We start from the raw sequence: 14,225 nt of genomic DNA, 5'->3' as shown, positions 1-14,225 counted from the left end.
GCTTTAGCATAGAAATTTTTCATTTATTTTAAAATTCATTTTAAGTTCCAAATTCTCTCATCCCCCCTCCTTCCACTCATTGAGAACACAAGAAAAATAGAGCTCATTGGAAATATGTATAGTCATAGCATAGAAATTTGCTAATGTTATGATGCTAATTAGCAAAGGTTCTCCATAGTACAAGCTAGATCTCTGAACACATTAATATTTTAGTTGATAGGTTCTCCATTGCTTGAACAACAACAAAATACTAGCCAGCATTTTGTAATGTTTAAATTCTGGCTATTAAAACTGTGATGCCAAAAAATAATTACACCTAAAAGTTTTAAAGCAGCAGCATTGAAATAAATAGTAAAATTGCCACCATTATCACAATCTTGTTACCATTTAGTAAATTTAAACTACAGCGGAACACCTTTATAACACTGGTGTTTGGTGGGGTGAAAGGAATGGGAAATGACAGACTTAATAACTGTACTTGGGGACATGAGTTTTGTTAGCTTTTGTGTGTGTGTAATTATATTTCAGAGAATAGGTATCTCTAAATTCATGTAGTAATGAACCATTTTAAAAAAGTGACTTAACTGCATTTTTAGCCAACCAATGTTTTGCCCTCCTGTAGACTATGCAGTTACTGTGTTTTTTGTTGCATTACACATCATGCAGCTGCTTCTGCATATGAATAAAGAGGTTGATGCTTGATATAGGAATAATAATTTTAGGATTATAGTCCTTTCATATTTTCTTATAACTTTTAATTGAAATATAATTTTCACTTATTCCCTTTAATAGGAATGGAAAATGTCTTTTGTATTTTTCTTTTAGAAGATAGTAAACAATTTAGTAATTCCATATTTTTTGTTTCATTTGACAGCATATTTCTTAATTAGCACTCCAAATACCCAAATCTATGCTTTTCCACATAGAAAATATATAATTATATCTACTTTAAGTGTGAATTTTAAATATTGTTATGCCTTTCCCAGAAACCTTTTTTAGAGTACATACTCTGTGTGTGTGTATTTGTGGGTCTGTGGTTATAGTCAACAGATTTCTTTATTTCCTATTTCTTATCAAAGTCTACTTAGTATTTAAAGAGAATTTTAAAATTTTGTCCCTAGTCTTTCTCACAAATTGACTTCTTTTTACAATATTCTTTGATCCAGTCTATTCCACACACTAAGTCCATCTCTGTGCCTTTGCATTGACATTCTCTGACCTGCAATGCAGTCCCTCTTCAGTGAAACCTCTTGGAATCCTTGGTTTCTTTTATGAATCAAACTCATGTGTGTCCTTTTAGATGAACCTTTTCCTGAGTCCCTTCACCCTCTTCCCCACCCTCAACTGGTAGTGTTCTCCCTACCAAAATTACCTTGTATTCATTTTATATGTATTATGTTTGCATATGTCTATGAATGTGTTGTCTTCCTGGATTCTTTGTCTTCGTGTATCCCAAGTCCTTATTCTTATATGTAGTAAACACTTAATAAATTGTTGATTATTCAGTTGATTGTTCATAAACAAGCACAGTAGAAGTACCCTAGTGGTAGGGCCAAAACCAAGCTTCTAATGTCTTTATTAAAATTATGCAATGGTTTTATTGGATAGATAGATCTGGGTAGTTTTTGAGGATGCAAAATGACTTCAGTAAATTCATGAGATTCAAAAACATACGATGTACATATGACTAAGTACAAATGCCTCTTACCATAGTCTGACACATTTTTCATTCCCTTCTCAATTTCTAGTGTGAAAGCTGTCTTTGCCAATGTCAGTCATAGTATTGTCATTCTGATATGTTGGGAATGTGACCTGGTGACCACTGTCTCTAAACTATCACTTTTACATAATATATGACTTTTGTGATTTGTAACATATACTTTGGAGTTGTGGAACAATGTTTTAACATTTATTCATTGGCCATTCTTTCCTTATATGGGTGTAATTACATTATATTGAACTCCATGGAATGTCAAGGTTTTGGATTTTCTTTGAAAATCCTTTCATTCCAGAGAAAATACAAATCCTTTCTTTGGTCATAAAAGGACTCTTTAAAAATTTTAGAAATTGCTAGATATTATAAGTCTATTTTGGTTCCATTGGAAAAAAGGTTCTTCCTCTCTTCCTCTAAGACCTCAACAGGAGAAGTCAACCTAGAAAATAACCTGGTGCCTATAATGAGGGAAATAAAGTCAGAGGAAGGAATTAGTGATGGGATCAGTATTCATAAATTTGAAAGGCTCTCATGAGGGAATATACCTAGGCTTTTAGAATGGAAGTGAACTCAAAAATAATATATTCTAATCCAGTACATTAAGAGATTAGAAAAACTGAGGCCTAGAGAGGGAAGTGACTTGTTTAAGGTCATGTGATTTATTATTAGAAAAAAGGACAATATACAGGTTTTTCGGACTCCTTCTAGCCTAAGGCCTAGGGCGTTTTCTATTGTAATATATTACCTTGCCTCTTAGAAAGGGCAGTCCTCTGACTTCAGCCAAACTGTAATAGTAGTAATGGTAATAAATAATTTTAAAAAATGGTAGTAATAATAATAGCTTCAGTTTAGTTTCTGAAGCATTTATTAAGCACCTGCTTATATGCAAGGCATTATGCTAGGTGCTGTGAATACAGAGATAAAATCAATATTGCCTGCTGTCAAGCAGCTTATATTTTTGTCGGTATTGGTGGAAGGAGGGAGGCAGATGAGTAAGTATAAGGTAGAAAAGTAAATAAGAAGTAATTTCTGGGTGAATAGTAATAACTTGAGTTGGGGTTAGGAAAAAGTTCATGTGGATTTCATCTGAGCCAAAACTTGAAGCAAGCTGGTGATTCCAATACAGGTGGATTATTAAGTGGGGGTTGGGGGTTGGGGGGAGAGCATGAGAGAGCCAGTAAGTATACTCCAGGTATAAGCCTATGCAAAGGTTTGGAGTTGGGAGGTGGGATATTGTATATTAAAAACAACCAGTAGAGCAATGTGGATAAAATGTAGAAAATGTAGAGCTTGCATTTATATATAAAAATATATACATATATATTATTTATAAATTTATATGAACAATCTGACACCTGGGGAGGTTGAATGACTAATGACTTGTCCAAGGTCACACAGATGGTAGAGTTGTGGTAATCAAGTAGATAGAGCACTGGGGCCTGGACTCAGAAAGAAGAATTCAAATCCTCCCTCAGGCACTTATTAGCTGTCACTTAACTTCTGCTTCAGTTTCCTCAACTATAAAATCTGGATAATACTATATGTACCTCTCAGGGTTATTGGGAAGCTAAAATGAGATAATATTTGCAAAGTGTTTAATGCAATTGCACACAGCCCATTTTTTCATTGTTCTTTGTCCTCGAAGAGGACCAAAATGGCACCATGATGTCAGGGTCAGCGCACCCCAGCTATGTGTCTGACTATGGCTGATCCAATGAGTTTGAAAGGCTCTGACCACGGGTCAGGCACAAATCATCCATAGGAAGATTTGGAATGAAGATGTCTCTAAATTGGCCCATCTCACATTTCTTCGAGCTACTGCAGTTCTGCTTTGCTCATAGAGCACATGTGGGCGTACCATTCCGGGTAGTCCTGTGTCATTGCAACACCTGACACATAATTAAGCACCGTGTAAATGCTACAGCATCATCATTCTTATCTCTGGTTTTTTAGTTCTGTGTTTGATGCTCTTCCTTCTATACTACGCTATCTTTTTTAATGAGGGTACAGTATATTCCAGCTAGATTTTGTTTTAAGCCCTCAGGAATTTAAATAAAAGGAGTCTTGGACAATTATATGCATATATGGGGATCTTAATACCCAGGTAGCCTTTCAGGTATCCTGGCACATGGTCCCAGCAAAGAGAAGTTGGCTTCTTAAAAGAATGATTGGCAAACCTGGGACAGCTGAGAGAAGTGAATGGGGGAGGGATTGGGGAAGGGGAGACTAGAACAAACCATTCAAAGATTTCTACCTATGTTTTCAACTGTTTGTCCATAAACCTCCACCTTCTGAGTCATTCCTGCTTTGTCAATAATTTTTAGGGAGAATTTCTTGATTCTTTATTATAAATAAGGAGTCTTGAGCAATATAGATGCTTCTTATTCTTTTGCCCTGAAAAGAATTTTGAATTTTTTTGGGAAAAAACCATCCCCATTGCAACTTGCAGATATATTTTTCTTCTTTTCAACTTCATGTTGACAATAAATGTTTTAGTCTATCTAATGTCAAGGTCATCTTTTTTTTTTATTTATCTTTATTTATTTGCTCATCCATTTATCTATTCATTTGTTCATTTCTGATGGGATGACTGACTGAATGAATGCATGAATGAGTCAATGAGTCTTCTCATCTTGCCTAGGCTGTAGGTATAGACTCCCTTAGGGTCCTAATCCCATTACAGAGAGCATACATACACAGAGCAGGGGCAGGGAACCTGTGGCCTTGATGTCTAGGTCCTCAAAGTGTGGCCCTCAGGTCACAGGACCTAGAGGGCCACATGTGGCCTCAAGACCACAGGTTCCCTGCCCCTGGTACTGATACTTTGACCTCCTCCATTTCCAATCTGGGCTAAGGTAGTCTCTCCTTAGGCAGCCTGGTGGCCTTCTAGGCTCCCATAGCCCCAAAGTCTCACTACGTGTTGGTGTTGGCTTTTATATAGATAGATGCCTGATTACTTTAGTCTTACTACAGTTCAGAACTTCTGAGTTCAAGTTATCCTCCAGTCTTAGTCTCCCTAGTAACAGGAATTTTAGGCATGTGCCCCCATACTTGACCTAAAATAAGCTTGTTAACAAGATGATAGAGATCTTTAGTTGTGACCTATATGTGCTGCTGTGTTTATGTTTACATTATATGCACATAGTTCAACAATTGAGTGTCTTTCATAGCTCTGCCAGATGGTGATATATATGCCTGAACAGCTGTATGTACACACATATATATGTGCACAGTGACTAATTGTAGACCAAAATAATTTTGGGTTTATCTGTTCTTGACTTCTGAAAGTAATTATTAATGAAGACTTAAGTTTGAATTGTTTCTTGGTAAATTAATTAAAATTCTAGAAATTATTTCTTTTTCAATACTGATTTAGCCTCCTAGAAGAATGAAATTCAGAAAATCTTGGTTTCTTTCATGACTGATTTGTAGTATGAACACAGTAATAGTATACTTTTTCTGTTTTTTCTTTTTTTCTTTTTTAAAGCAATTGGGGTTAAGTAACTTTCTCAAGGTTACACGGTCAGTTATTTCTGGGTGTAGTGCTAAGTATCGGAGCCTGGATTTGATCCCCAGGTCAGTCCGACACTGGGACCGGTGCTCTTACTTGCTGTGCTACCTGGCCACTCCTTCTGTTTTTTCTATATGTAGGGTACAAATAAGTTATTTCTTGTAGTTATATGAGTATTGTGAGAAATTTTGAGGTGACTGTGTGTGTGTAGATACTTTGATACTTTTGCATAAATAGAACCTTATTTTCTTCTTTTTGTTTTCAACTCATGATAAAAGACTTTCTGAAGAATTTGATTCTTGGCCACCCTCTTCATAGGAATTGGGAATTTCTTTGTGTTCAGCTTCAGTTATGATCTATCATATCATTTTCTTTATCTCCTAAGTCTGTTACATCTCAGTAACCAAATATTGGGGAAGTTGGTATATATTTACAGTTTTCTAAATAAGTTAGTTTAATGCATTTTCCAATTTCTTATTTTTAAAATTTGATTTGATGTATTAATGACATAAAAGATGCTTAATTATAACTGTCTTTTAAAAATCTTTATTGCAGGGAAATTTACCTAAGTATTCTCATAATTCTCTGATGGTTCAAGCAATAAAGACCAACCTCACAGATCCCGACATACATGTGCTCTTCTTTGATGTGGAAGCTTTGATTATCCAGCTGCTGACTGAAGAAGCCTCGAGGCCGAATGCCTCCCTTATTTCCCCAGAGAGTTTGCATAAAGCCTCTGGCAGTGCTGACAAAGGGGGCTCTTTCCTGACTGGCAAAAGAGCAGCCGTCCTCTTCCAACAAGTCAAAGAGACGATCAAAGAGAACATAAAGGAGCATCTCCTGGATGATGAAGATGACGATGAGGAGATGCTGAGGCAGAAGAGAGAAGAAAGTGATCCAGAGTACCGCTCTGCCAAGTCTAAGCCGTTGACTTTATTAGAGTATAACCTAACAATGGATACCGCAAAGTTGTTTATGTCCTGTCTTCATGCCTGGGGTCTGAACGAAGTTCTTGATGAAGTTTGTCTTGACCGCCTTGGAATGCTTAAACCCCACTGCACAGTCTCCTTCGGTCTTCTGTCAAGAGGAGGCCACATGTCCTTGATGCTTCCTGGTCACAACCAGCCTGTGTGTAAACCATCCTGCGGAAGACCTGAAGGGGAAAGGAAACTCTCAGCCACTGAGGGAGTAGGAAGAGGAACCTATGGAGTGTCCCGGGCTGTCACCACTCAGCATCTTCTGTCTATTATATCTTTGGCAAATACTTTAATGAGTATGACCAATGCAACTTTTATTGGTGACCATATGAAGAAGGGCCCTGTCAGGTGTGACAATGATTGATTGATTTAATTTCATTTGTTGCAATTTCATTTTGTGCTTTTTTTTTTTAAGGATCTACTTTGTCTCTGATTAGTAATTCTTGTTTTCTATGTTATTCAGAGACATGTACATAAAGAATTCCTTTAGTATGTTCTTGATATAGTACTGTTTTCTTCAATTTTAAGAGCAAATAGTACCAAGGTAGACCAACTGAAATAGTCAGCAGCTTGGATATGGAAGAGGTTGATATGAAAGAGAGTAGACTTTATTTATAATGACATTTCAAGGTCAACTCTTGATTAAATATTACCCATGGAATTCCTGCCTAGTAAATGTTTCCACTAAAATTCAATTCAGGATGCTAAATCCAGTTAGCATGATTGCTCTTACTGTGTATCTTTGCCTATTCAATGATTTGCTTTAGATTTTTGTGTAAAGTGTAGTAATGCTTTAGTGCAATAATTAGAAATTTATTTAGGAGTACTAAAAGCTCTTTTGGGGAAAAAAGCTTTTTCTGTGCAGTGAAACTCTCTTTCAATGCCACCAGAATACTAAGACTAAATTGGAGCTTCATATTTTCATGCAATTTAGGAAAAAAAACCCAACTTCTCAAACCCTGATTTTTTTGTCCTCTGAAAGCTGATCTATATTTTTTCATTTTATTAATTTGATGACTGAAGGGTTTCCTGTAATTTCGTGAGTATAGGGAAATGTAGGATAGGGAAACTTTGTACCACTGCAGGCTGGTAACTTTTAGCCTTAGAGGATTGCTTCAAGCCCTGAGACGTTGAGTGACTTTCCCAGTCACACAGCCCTTATGTGTGATAGGTAAGGCTTAAGCCCATATCTTTTAGGCTCTGAAACTAGCTCTTTGTTTACTATACCACAATGCCTCTGCCTCTCTGTCTCTGTCTCTCTTTCCTCCCTCCTCCTTCTTTCTTTCTCTATTTTTAAACTGTGGTTGGCAGTGTACTGTCTTAATAGAGCCATGGTCTCCGATGGTAGGGCTTTAAGAACTTTTAAATGTTTAAGTATTTCCCCCATATATGCCCTGTGATTGGTATTATGTAATCAGTGACAATGTTTTGGAATATTTTAATTAGGTTTTAGGCTTACAGACAAAGCAGATATTCTGTATGCCAAATTTGCATTTTGACAGCATTTGGTCCATTTTTGGGGGGAGGGGAATTTTGCTATATTTAAATTTTTATTACAGTAAATGTGAGAACATTCTGTATGTTTATTCTTTTAAGTGTCATAAATATTTAAAATGTAACTTGTTTACTACCAATGAGTTTAACTCTATTATATATATGTTTTTTTTAAAGGCCACCTAGGCCAAGCACCCCAGACTTTTCTAAAATGAAGGGTTCCCCTCCGACTTCCAGTAATGTTGTGCAAGGACAGATTAAACAAGGTAAAGTTGAATTTTATTATGTAACTGATTTGACATTTCAGCTTTAGAAACTGAAGAGGTGTAGGTGATATATAATGACAAAATTTATTTTGTTTCTGATTGTTCAAAGGAGAGAACAGTTTTTATATTCCAAATGAAAATTTGGGTAATTAATATATCAGTAAAAAATATGATTTACATATTAATTGACAAGAGGCTAACTCATTCGGACTTTTCTTTTTTATGGTCTGTGACTTGATATGCACACAGCAGAAACACCTTAACTTTGTAATCTTAAGGGCTGAATTGGAAGTGTACCTGGAACCTAAAGGTTGTATTTATTATTTATCAGTGTTTTAAAATGTTACAGAAATCCTGAGTTCCATTCTGTATAGTAATCCTTTGTCATCTTTAAGCAGATTATTTATATTGTGAATTAATAATCACTAAGGATTTATTAAGCACTTACTATGTGCCTGTCTTCTGCTAAGCACTGAAGTTACAAAGAAGAAAAAATATAGAGCCTTCCTTTAAGGAGTTTACGTTCTAAAAGGAGAGATCATAACTAAGTATACTGGTACATATGAGATACATACACAGTATGTATCATACACAGTAGCCAGAGGGTAACCTTAGAGAAGAAGGCAGTAGCAGCTGGGCAAACCAGGAATAACCTTCAGTAGGGGATGAGTGAGCTGATTCTGAGAGGACGCCAGAGATCTTGTAACCCTAGACCCAAGGAGAAAGACCATAGCAGGTGCCTAAAGCAGTCAGTGCCGAGGTGTGGTGACAGAAGGTGAAGCACGGTGTTTGTGAAGTAACAAGCGGTCCTGCATTGCTGGATTGATCAAGAAGGTAGGAAGGGGCCGGATTATGAAGAGGTTTAATGGCCAAACAGAGAAATTTGTATTTGACCCTGTAAGTGATAGCTTATGGAATTCATTGTATGGGGGGTATGTGACATGACATACTTTGCTGTTGCAGTTGTGTGGAAGATGGTTTGGAGTGGAGAGAAACTTGAGATCCAAAGAGCAGTTATGAAATTTTGGCTCTAAAGGAGAGATTTTTGTCTAGATGGATGATGAGGAGGGCCTGAACTAGGGTGGTGGTTATGGGAGTAGAAGGAAGGAGATATCTGTGAGAGATGTGGATAAAGAAGTCAAAAGATTGTACATTGATTTCTCTTCACTTTTAAATTATTTTTATAATTATCATTCCTTTTTATTGAGATCACTATTGATGAGATCATTTCTTTGTTTTCCTCCTGTAGCTATTGTCCAACAGGAACTAGAAGGGAAGGAAACTTGAATTTCTTCAACCTCCCTCAGCCACCAGGAAATGCCTTTTTTTCTTGTGAAGTAGTTCTTGGTCTCTAGGGCATAACTAAATCTGAAAAATGAACTCCTAGAGAGAGAAGGGGTGGGGCAGGGAAAAGGAACAGTTTTACTTAGAATGTTCATATTGATCTGAGAAGTGGTGTGGTCTATTTACAATTTGGAGTAAGGAGTGGTAAATAGTTGGGTTTTTATTGCTCAACTCTTGACTGGGTAAAGAGAATTATTACTACCAAGTGGTGATTTCGTAGTCTTTATATTTGAAGTTTCATTATGTTTGACATATACTCTGAAATCCTAGAACATCAGCTATATCTCCCAAAATGAAATAGCAGTGGTAGTACAGTGGAAAAAATTCTGAGTTTGAATCAGAAATTCCGGGTTTAAGTCCTAAGCTTGATGACTTAGGATAAGTCATTATCTCTTTGGGCTTCATGTTACTTGTGTAACATGTAAGGTGTTGGACCTAATTGGTTTCTAAGATTCATTTCAGTTTTAACGTTCTATAATTCTAAATTACTTTTATCTGCTGATTTTGATTCTATAATCTTCTCCTGACTCCAAGTCCAGCACTTTATGCAGTGCATTTCACTGAAGCTCTTCTTTGATGCCTCACCATGATATGGAAATAGGTCTCATTTTTCAAGGCTATACCAGCATGACAAGCTCTGGCACTTCCTTTCAAACTGTAAAGTCTTTGTGTAAAGGTCTAGTGACACATCTGTCTGTCACTTAAATGAAGAACAGCCTAGTTAAAAGTTTAGGAGGAGACATAACCAAATTTGCCTTAGAGCTGTGCATTTTTTTTTTTGCTTTTTTTTGGTTTTTCTGGAGAGGGGAAGGCAGGGATATTGGGGTTAAGTGACTTGCCCAAGGTCACACAGCTGGTTTTGTGTTAAGTGTCTGAGGCCGGATTTGAGCTCAGGTCCTCCTCACTCCAAGGTCAATGCTCTATTCACTACTCCACCTAGCTACTCCAGAGCTGTGCATTTTGCAGCCAGGAAACCTCAAAGACTATCTAGTGTATTTTAGAAGAATTGAGATCTGGGAAGGTGAAGGAGCTACCCATAATGATGAAATAATAGATTTTTGAAGTACTTGTACTAGATGCTGGTTTTTTCCACCTAGAAATGTTTCATTCAGATTGTTTTTATCCTATAATTTGGAGGAAAAAAGCTAAGCAATAAATTTATAGGTCGAACTCTTTTGTTGTAGAGTCCATCAAATTTTTGTCCTTTCCTTGAAAAGTATAGTTGGCCATTTGTCTTTATCCTTTAGTTCCTTTTTACTTGTGGAAAAGAGAAGCTGTTGAATAAAAAAAAATCAAGGCTGAAGTAATCACACACATTTTTTTTTTTTATCTCCTATGAAAAGTACTTTTTGACTAGTGGGCAAAATTATTCTCCATATATTGTTTCAGTTTCAAGCTCTCCAAATTTCTCTCAAAAGTAATATTTTCAATTTTATCTTATATTCATTTAGAGTGGTTTAGTTTGTACATAAACTTTGTGATTAAGCTTCAAGATTTATTTATTCAGTTTTAAATTAAAAAGTCCAAAATCCCCACAAACTTACTGTTTAAAAAAAAACTGAGTATTTAGTAAGGATATGTTTTTAGTTTAAGCTTAAATCACTAATCACTAGGAGAAAGCCCTCATAGAAAATGACACTTAAAAGAGGCTAGCATTCTTCCCATTTCATTTTACAATCTTATTAAAATACTTGTAAAGAAATATACACAACAAAAGAATAGTAGGATGTAATGTCTTTCATTTAATTAGCTGAAAATCTCGTCTCAGACTTACTACTGTTAAAGAATGTCAAAGATACTCTTCTAGTAGATGTTTTTTTCCTTGACTTATTTTTCATTCCTGCAACAGTAGCTAATTTTTGGGGAATGCTTCAGTAGCAGTTTGTGACTGTTCACTTTGTATCAATCATTCCAATTGGTGTTGAGTTGGCTGACCTGGTCAGGTCAGTCCACTTTCTGTTGCTGCAAATGGCTCAGTACTGAGGCATTAATGCAGATTCTACTTGGCAAAGAATTGAGTGTTGAGAGCACTGAGAAGGGCATTGAGAATTGAGACTCTTTCGAGCACTTGTTTTAGGTAGTAAGGTCAACAGTTTCCATTTGGACAGCACAGAGCAGTAAAACACCCACGAGCCTCTCATATCCCTATCTCTAGCAGTAGTAAAGTCCACAGTCTCAAGTGACATGGGGTCAGACATTAAGACATTTCTGGACGACATTATGGAATGCAGTGGTCTCTTTCAAATGGAATTGAGCTTTTGAAGTTTTTTGATTCTGCTTTAACAGTTAGGCCACGTTAGCTTTATCTTTCTACTCTACCTAGTTCATCTCTCTGTTTTCATTGTGATTTATGATTTCCTTTTCCTCATGTTCACCTTGGTGCAGTGCACACAAACCCATATATCTGCAGTTATTCCAATAGTTGTATAGAATCAATGTTCATTAGGAATTCACATATATTGGTCTAAAGTTAGTTGCGGAAGCTGCCTTAAGGTCTACACAAGAGAAATGTCTGCATTTTCTGAGCTAATAGTCCTTAAATTTAATTTTGAGATGAGAGATAATATACATAAGTCTTCACTGCAGTATAAACAAATCTAGAAAGCTTTATTGCAAAAGGATGTTAACTATAAGACTTGTATATTGTCTTTTTAAAAAACAAAAAAACTGTTCAGAAGTGGGGGAAGCTGATTTAAATTAATGAAAAACAACAAATTAGATTTTTATCAGCTAATTGTTTGACTTGGAAGTTTTTAGGGTTTTTTTTTGTTTTCTTTGTAGTAAAACATCAGTGAAGGGGCAAGGTCATTTATTTATTTATTTATCTATCTATCTATTTTTTTTTTTTTTTTAAGCAGTCGGGGTTAAGTAACTTGCTCAAGGTTACACGGCCAGTTATTATCTCTGGGTGTGGTGCTGACTATCTGAGCCCGGACTTGATCCAGGTCATCCCAACACTGGAGCCAGTGCTCTTACTCGCTGAGCCACCCGGCCGCCCCTAAGCAACTGGGGTTAAGTAACTTGCTCAAGGTTACACGGCCAGGTGTTTCTGGGTGGGTGCTAAGTGTCTGAGCCCAGGATTCGATCTCCAGGTCTTCTCAACACTGGAGCCGGGGCTCTTACTCAATGTGCTACCTGGCCGCCCCTGGGGCAAGGTTATTTAATGTTAAAATGTCAGGTAACCAGATTCATGTTGTCATAACAGTGATCTCTTAAAATTTTTAAGTGCTTCCTATTTTTTTCAGAGATCTTTTATATACTTTCACTTATATGATTCCTATAGCAACTGAACGAAGTAGATCTTTAGTCCTTAATGTACCGGTCATACAAGAAAATATCTCAGTTTGTGTAATTCTGTGCTGCTTAGTTATTACGTTCCTGTAGGCCTAGACCAGCAAAATGTAAAGAGAACTTTTGTTGTTGCTTTACAAAGCGAACTTGGCATTTTCCTAAAATCATTCGATTTTGCTGAAAATATTTAATAGATTGTATTGAATAAGAATAGATTATTCAATACAGCATTACTCCAGAATTTGGGACTATTAATGATGAAGCCTGATGTTGATACTAAGCTTGGTGTTAGGCTGTAAATTAAGATTTAGTATGTTTGAATATTGATGCTACTTCTTTAACCACAAGGATATTAACACTGCATAATACAAACCTAAAAATTTTAAGTAAAAAGTCTATACTCCATTTTTCAGAATCAGGTTTGACTTCCACTGCTCTCATGATAAGTGGGGAGGTGTCTTCTTATTGCATGGTATAAACCACTGAAAACTCAGACTAAGGCATGCAGAATCCCAAGGCTTCCTGTTGCCTCCTTCTATGGGCATGTCAATGTTTAGTGACAGCAAGGGTCCAATGTAGGCATCATTTAAGTCAGTGTTTAGGTTACAACTTTCCTTTTAACGCTGATGAACCTGTTGTCTCTGATGGTCCTAGGTCTCAAGCATGCTCATTAAGGTCTCTTTTGGATGTACAAAACCAAGACTTTTATGTGCTTCTCACGTTTGTCATCCTTAATCCAGTTCTGATATCAAGGAATGACTCAGAATTGGTTTTTAAACTGTCTTTGAGTTTTTAAGAAGTATTCTCAATCATCAGTTGCCTGTATGGTGGCACTACCTGAGATGTTTACACATCTCCATACAGACTACATGAAACTCTTTGATTCCATTGCATTATTTTTCAACTTCCATTGCATTATTAGTTTTATTAATGTGCAAAAATCTGTTCTGTTGCCTAAGATTTATGGAGTTATTATAACACTATCCATCTTCAGTAGTCATTTTCTGAAATGTTCTTAGAATTGTATATGTAATTCTTTGCTTCATTATTTCATCCTACATTTAAAGGCTAGTTGCTAATATTAAGTCTTAGTTAACATTATCTATTGTGTTGGTATAATTTATAGTGCACGTCTCTGATTTTAGGTTTAGCTTTTTGGTAATTCAGATATATCATTATAAACTTGCCATTGACCAAGTTTTACTTTTTCAATATTATAAAGATATTTTTGATGATAAACTCTGGGAAATAACCGAAAAAAACCTTTTAGTCTGTTGCCTTTATTCAGACATTTTTACACATAGCTTTGTCTATATGAAGTTGGTATAGATTATGCATGTAGATACTGTGAAACTATGAATGTCAATTTTCTGTTGATTGATTTCTTTTCTGCTTTTTGAAAACAATGGTGCAAAGCTGGTCTTTGTTTAAAGTTCATAAGTTTATATAGATTACAGTTAGATTGTCCCAAAATATTTTATAATATATTAACAAAGTAATATAATTATTAATAAAAGTAATATTTTTAAACGCATATCAAGCCATTTCTTCTCTTCTAGAAGTACTATTACTCTTCAGATCATATAAAAGTTTATTCAGTAACTAAAATATGGTACATTGCTATAATA

At 35.9% G+C, this 14,225-nt stretch overlaps 1 protein-coding gene across 3 annotated transcripts in view; it reads left to right on the top strand.

Moving 5' to 3' along the window:
* Positions 1–14,225, top strand: part of LOC138171962 (WD repeat-containing protein 7) — a 492,039-nt gene that overhangs the window by 121,933 nt on the left and 355,881 nt on the right. For all 3 annotated transcript variants that reach the window (XM_069101570.1, XM_069101552.1, XM_069101560.1), the window contains 2 exons: positions 5,781–6,550; positions 7,874–7,962. In XM_069101570.1, coding sequence (XP_068957671.1) covers positions 5,781–6,550; positions 7,874–7,962 — 859 coding nt within the window. The remainder of the gene's footprint in view (positions 1–5,780; positions 6,551–7,873; positions 7,963–14,225) is intronic.

This window comes from Petaurus breviceps, unplaced genomic scaffold (assembly GCF_028583685.1).
Source record: "Petaurus breviceps papuanus isolate PSGF00001 unplaced genomic scaffold, PetGlider_PUasm1.0 128, whole genome shotgun sequence".
Classification (NCBI taxonomy): domain Eukaryota; kingdom Metazoa; phylum Chordata; class Mammalia; order Diprotodontia; family Petauridae; genus Petaurus; species Petaurus breviceps.
This window is presented reverse-complemented; position numbering and strand designations above follow the sequence as displayed.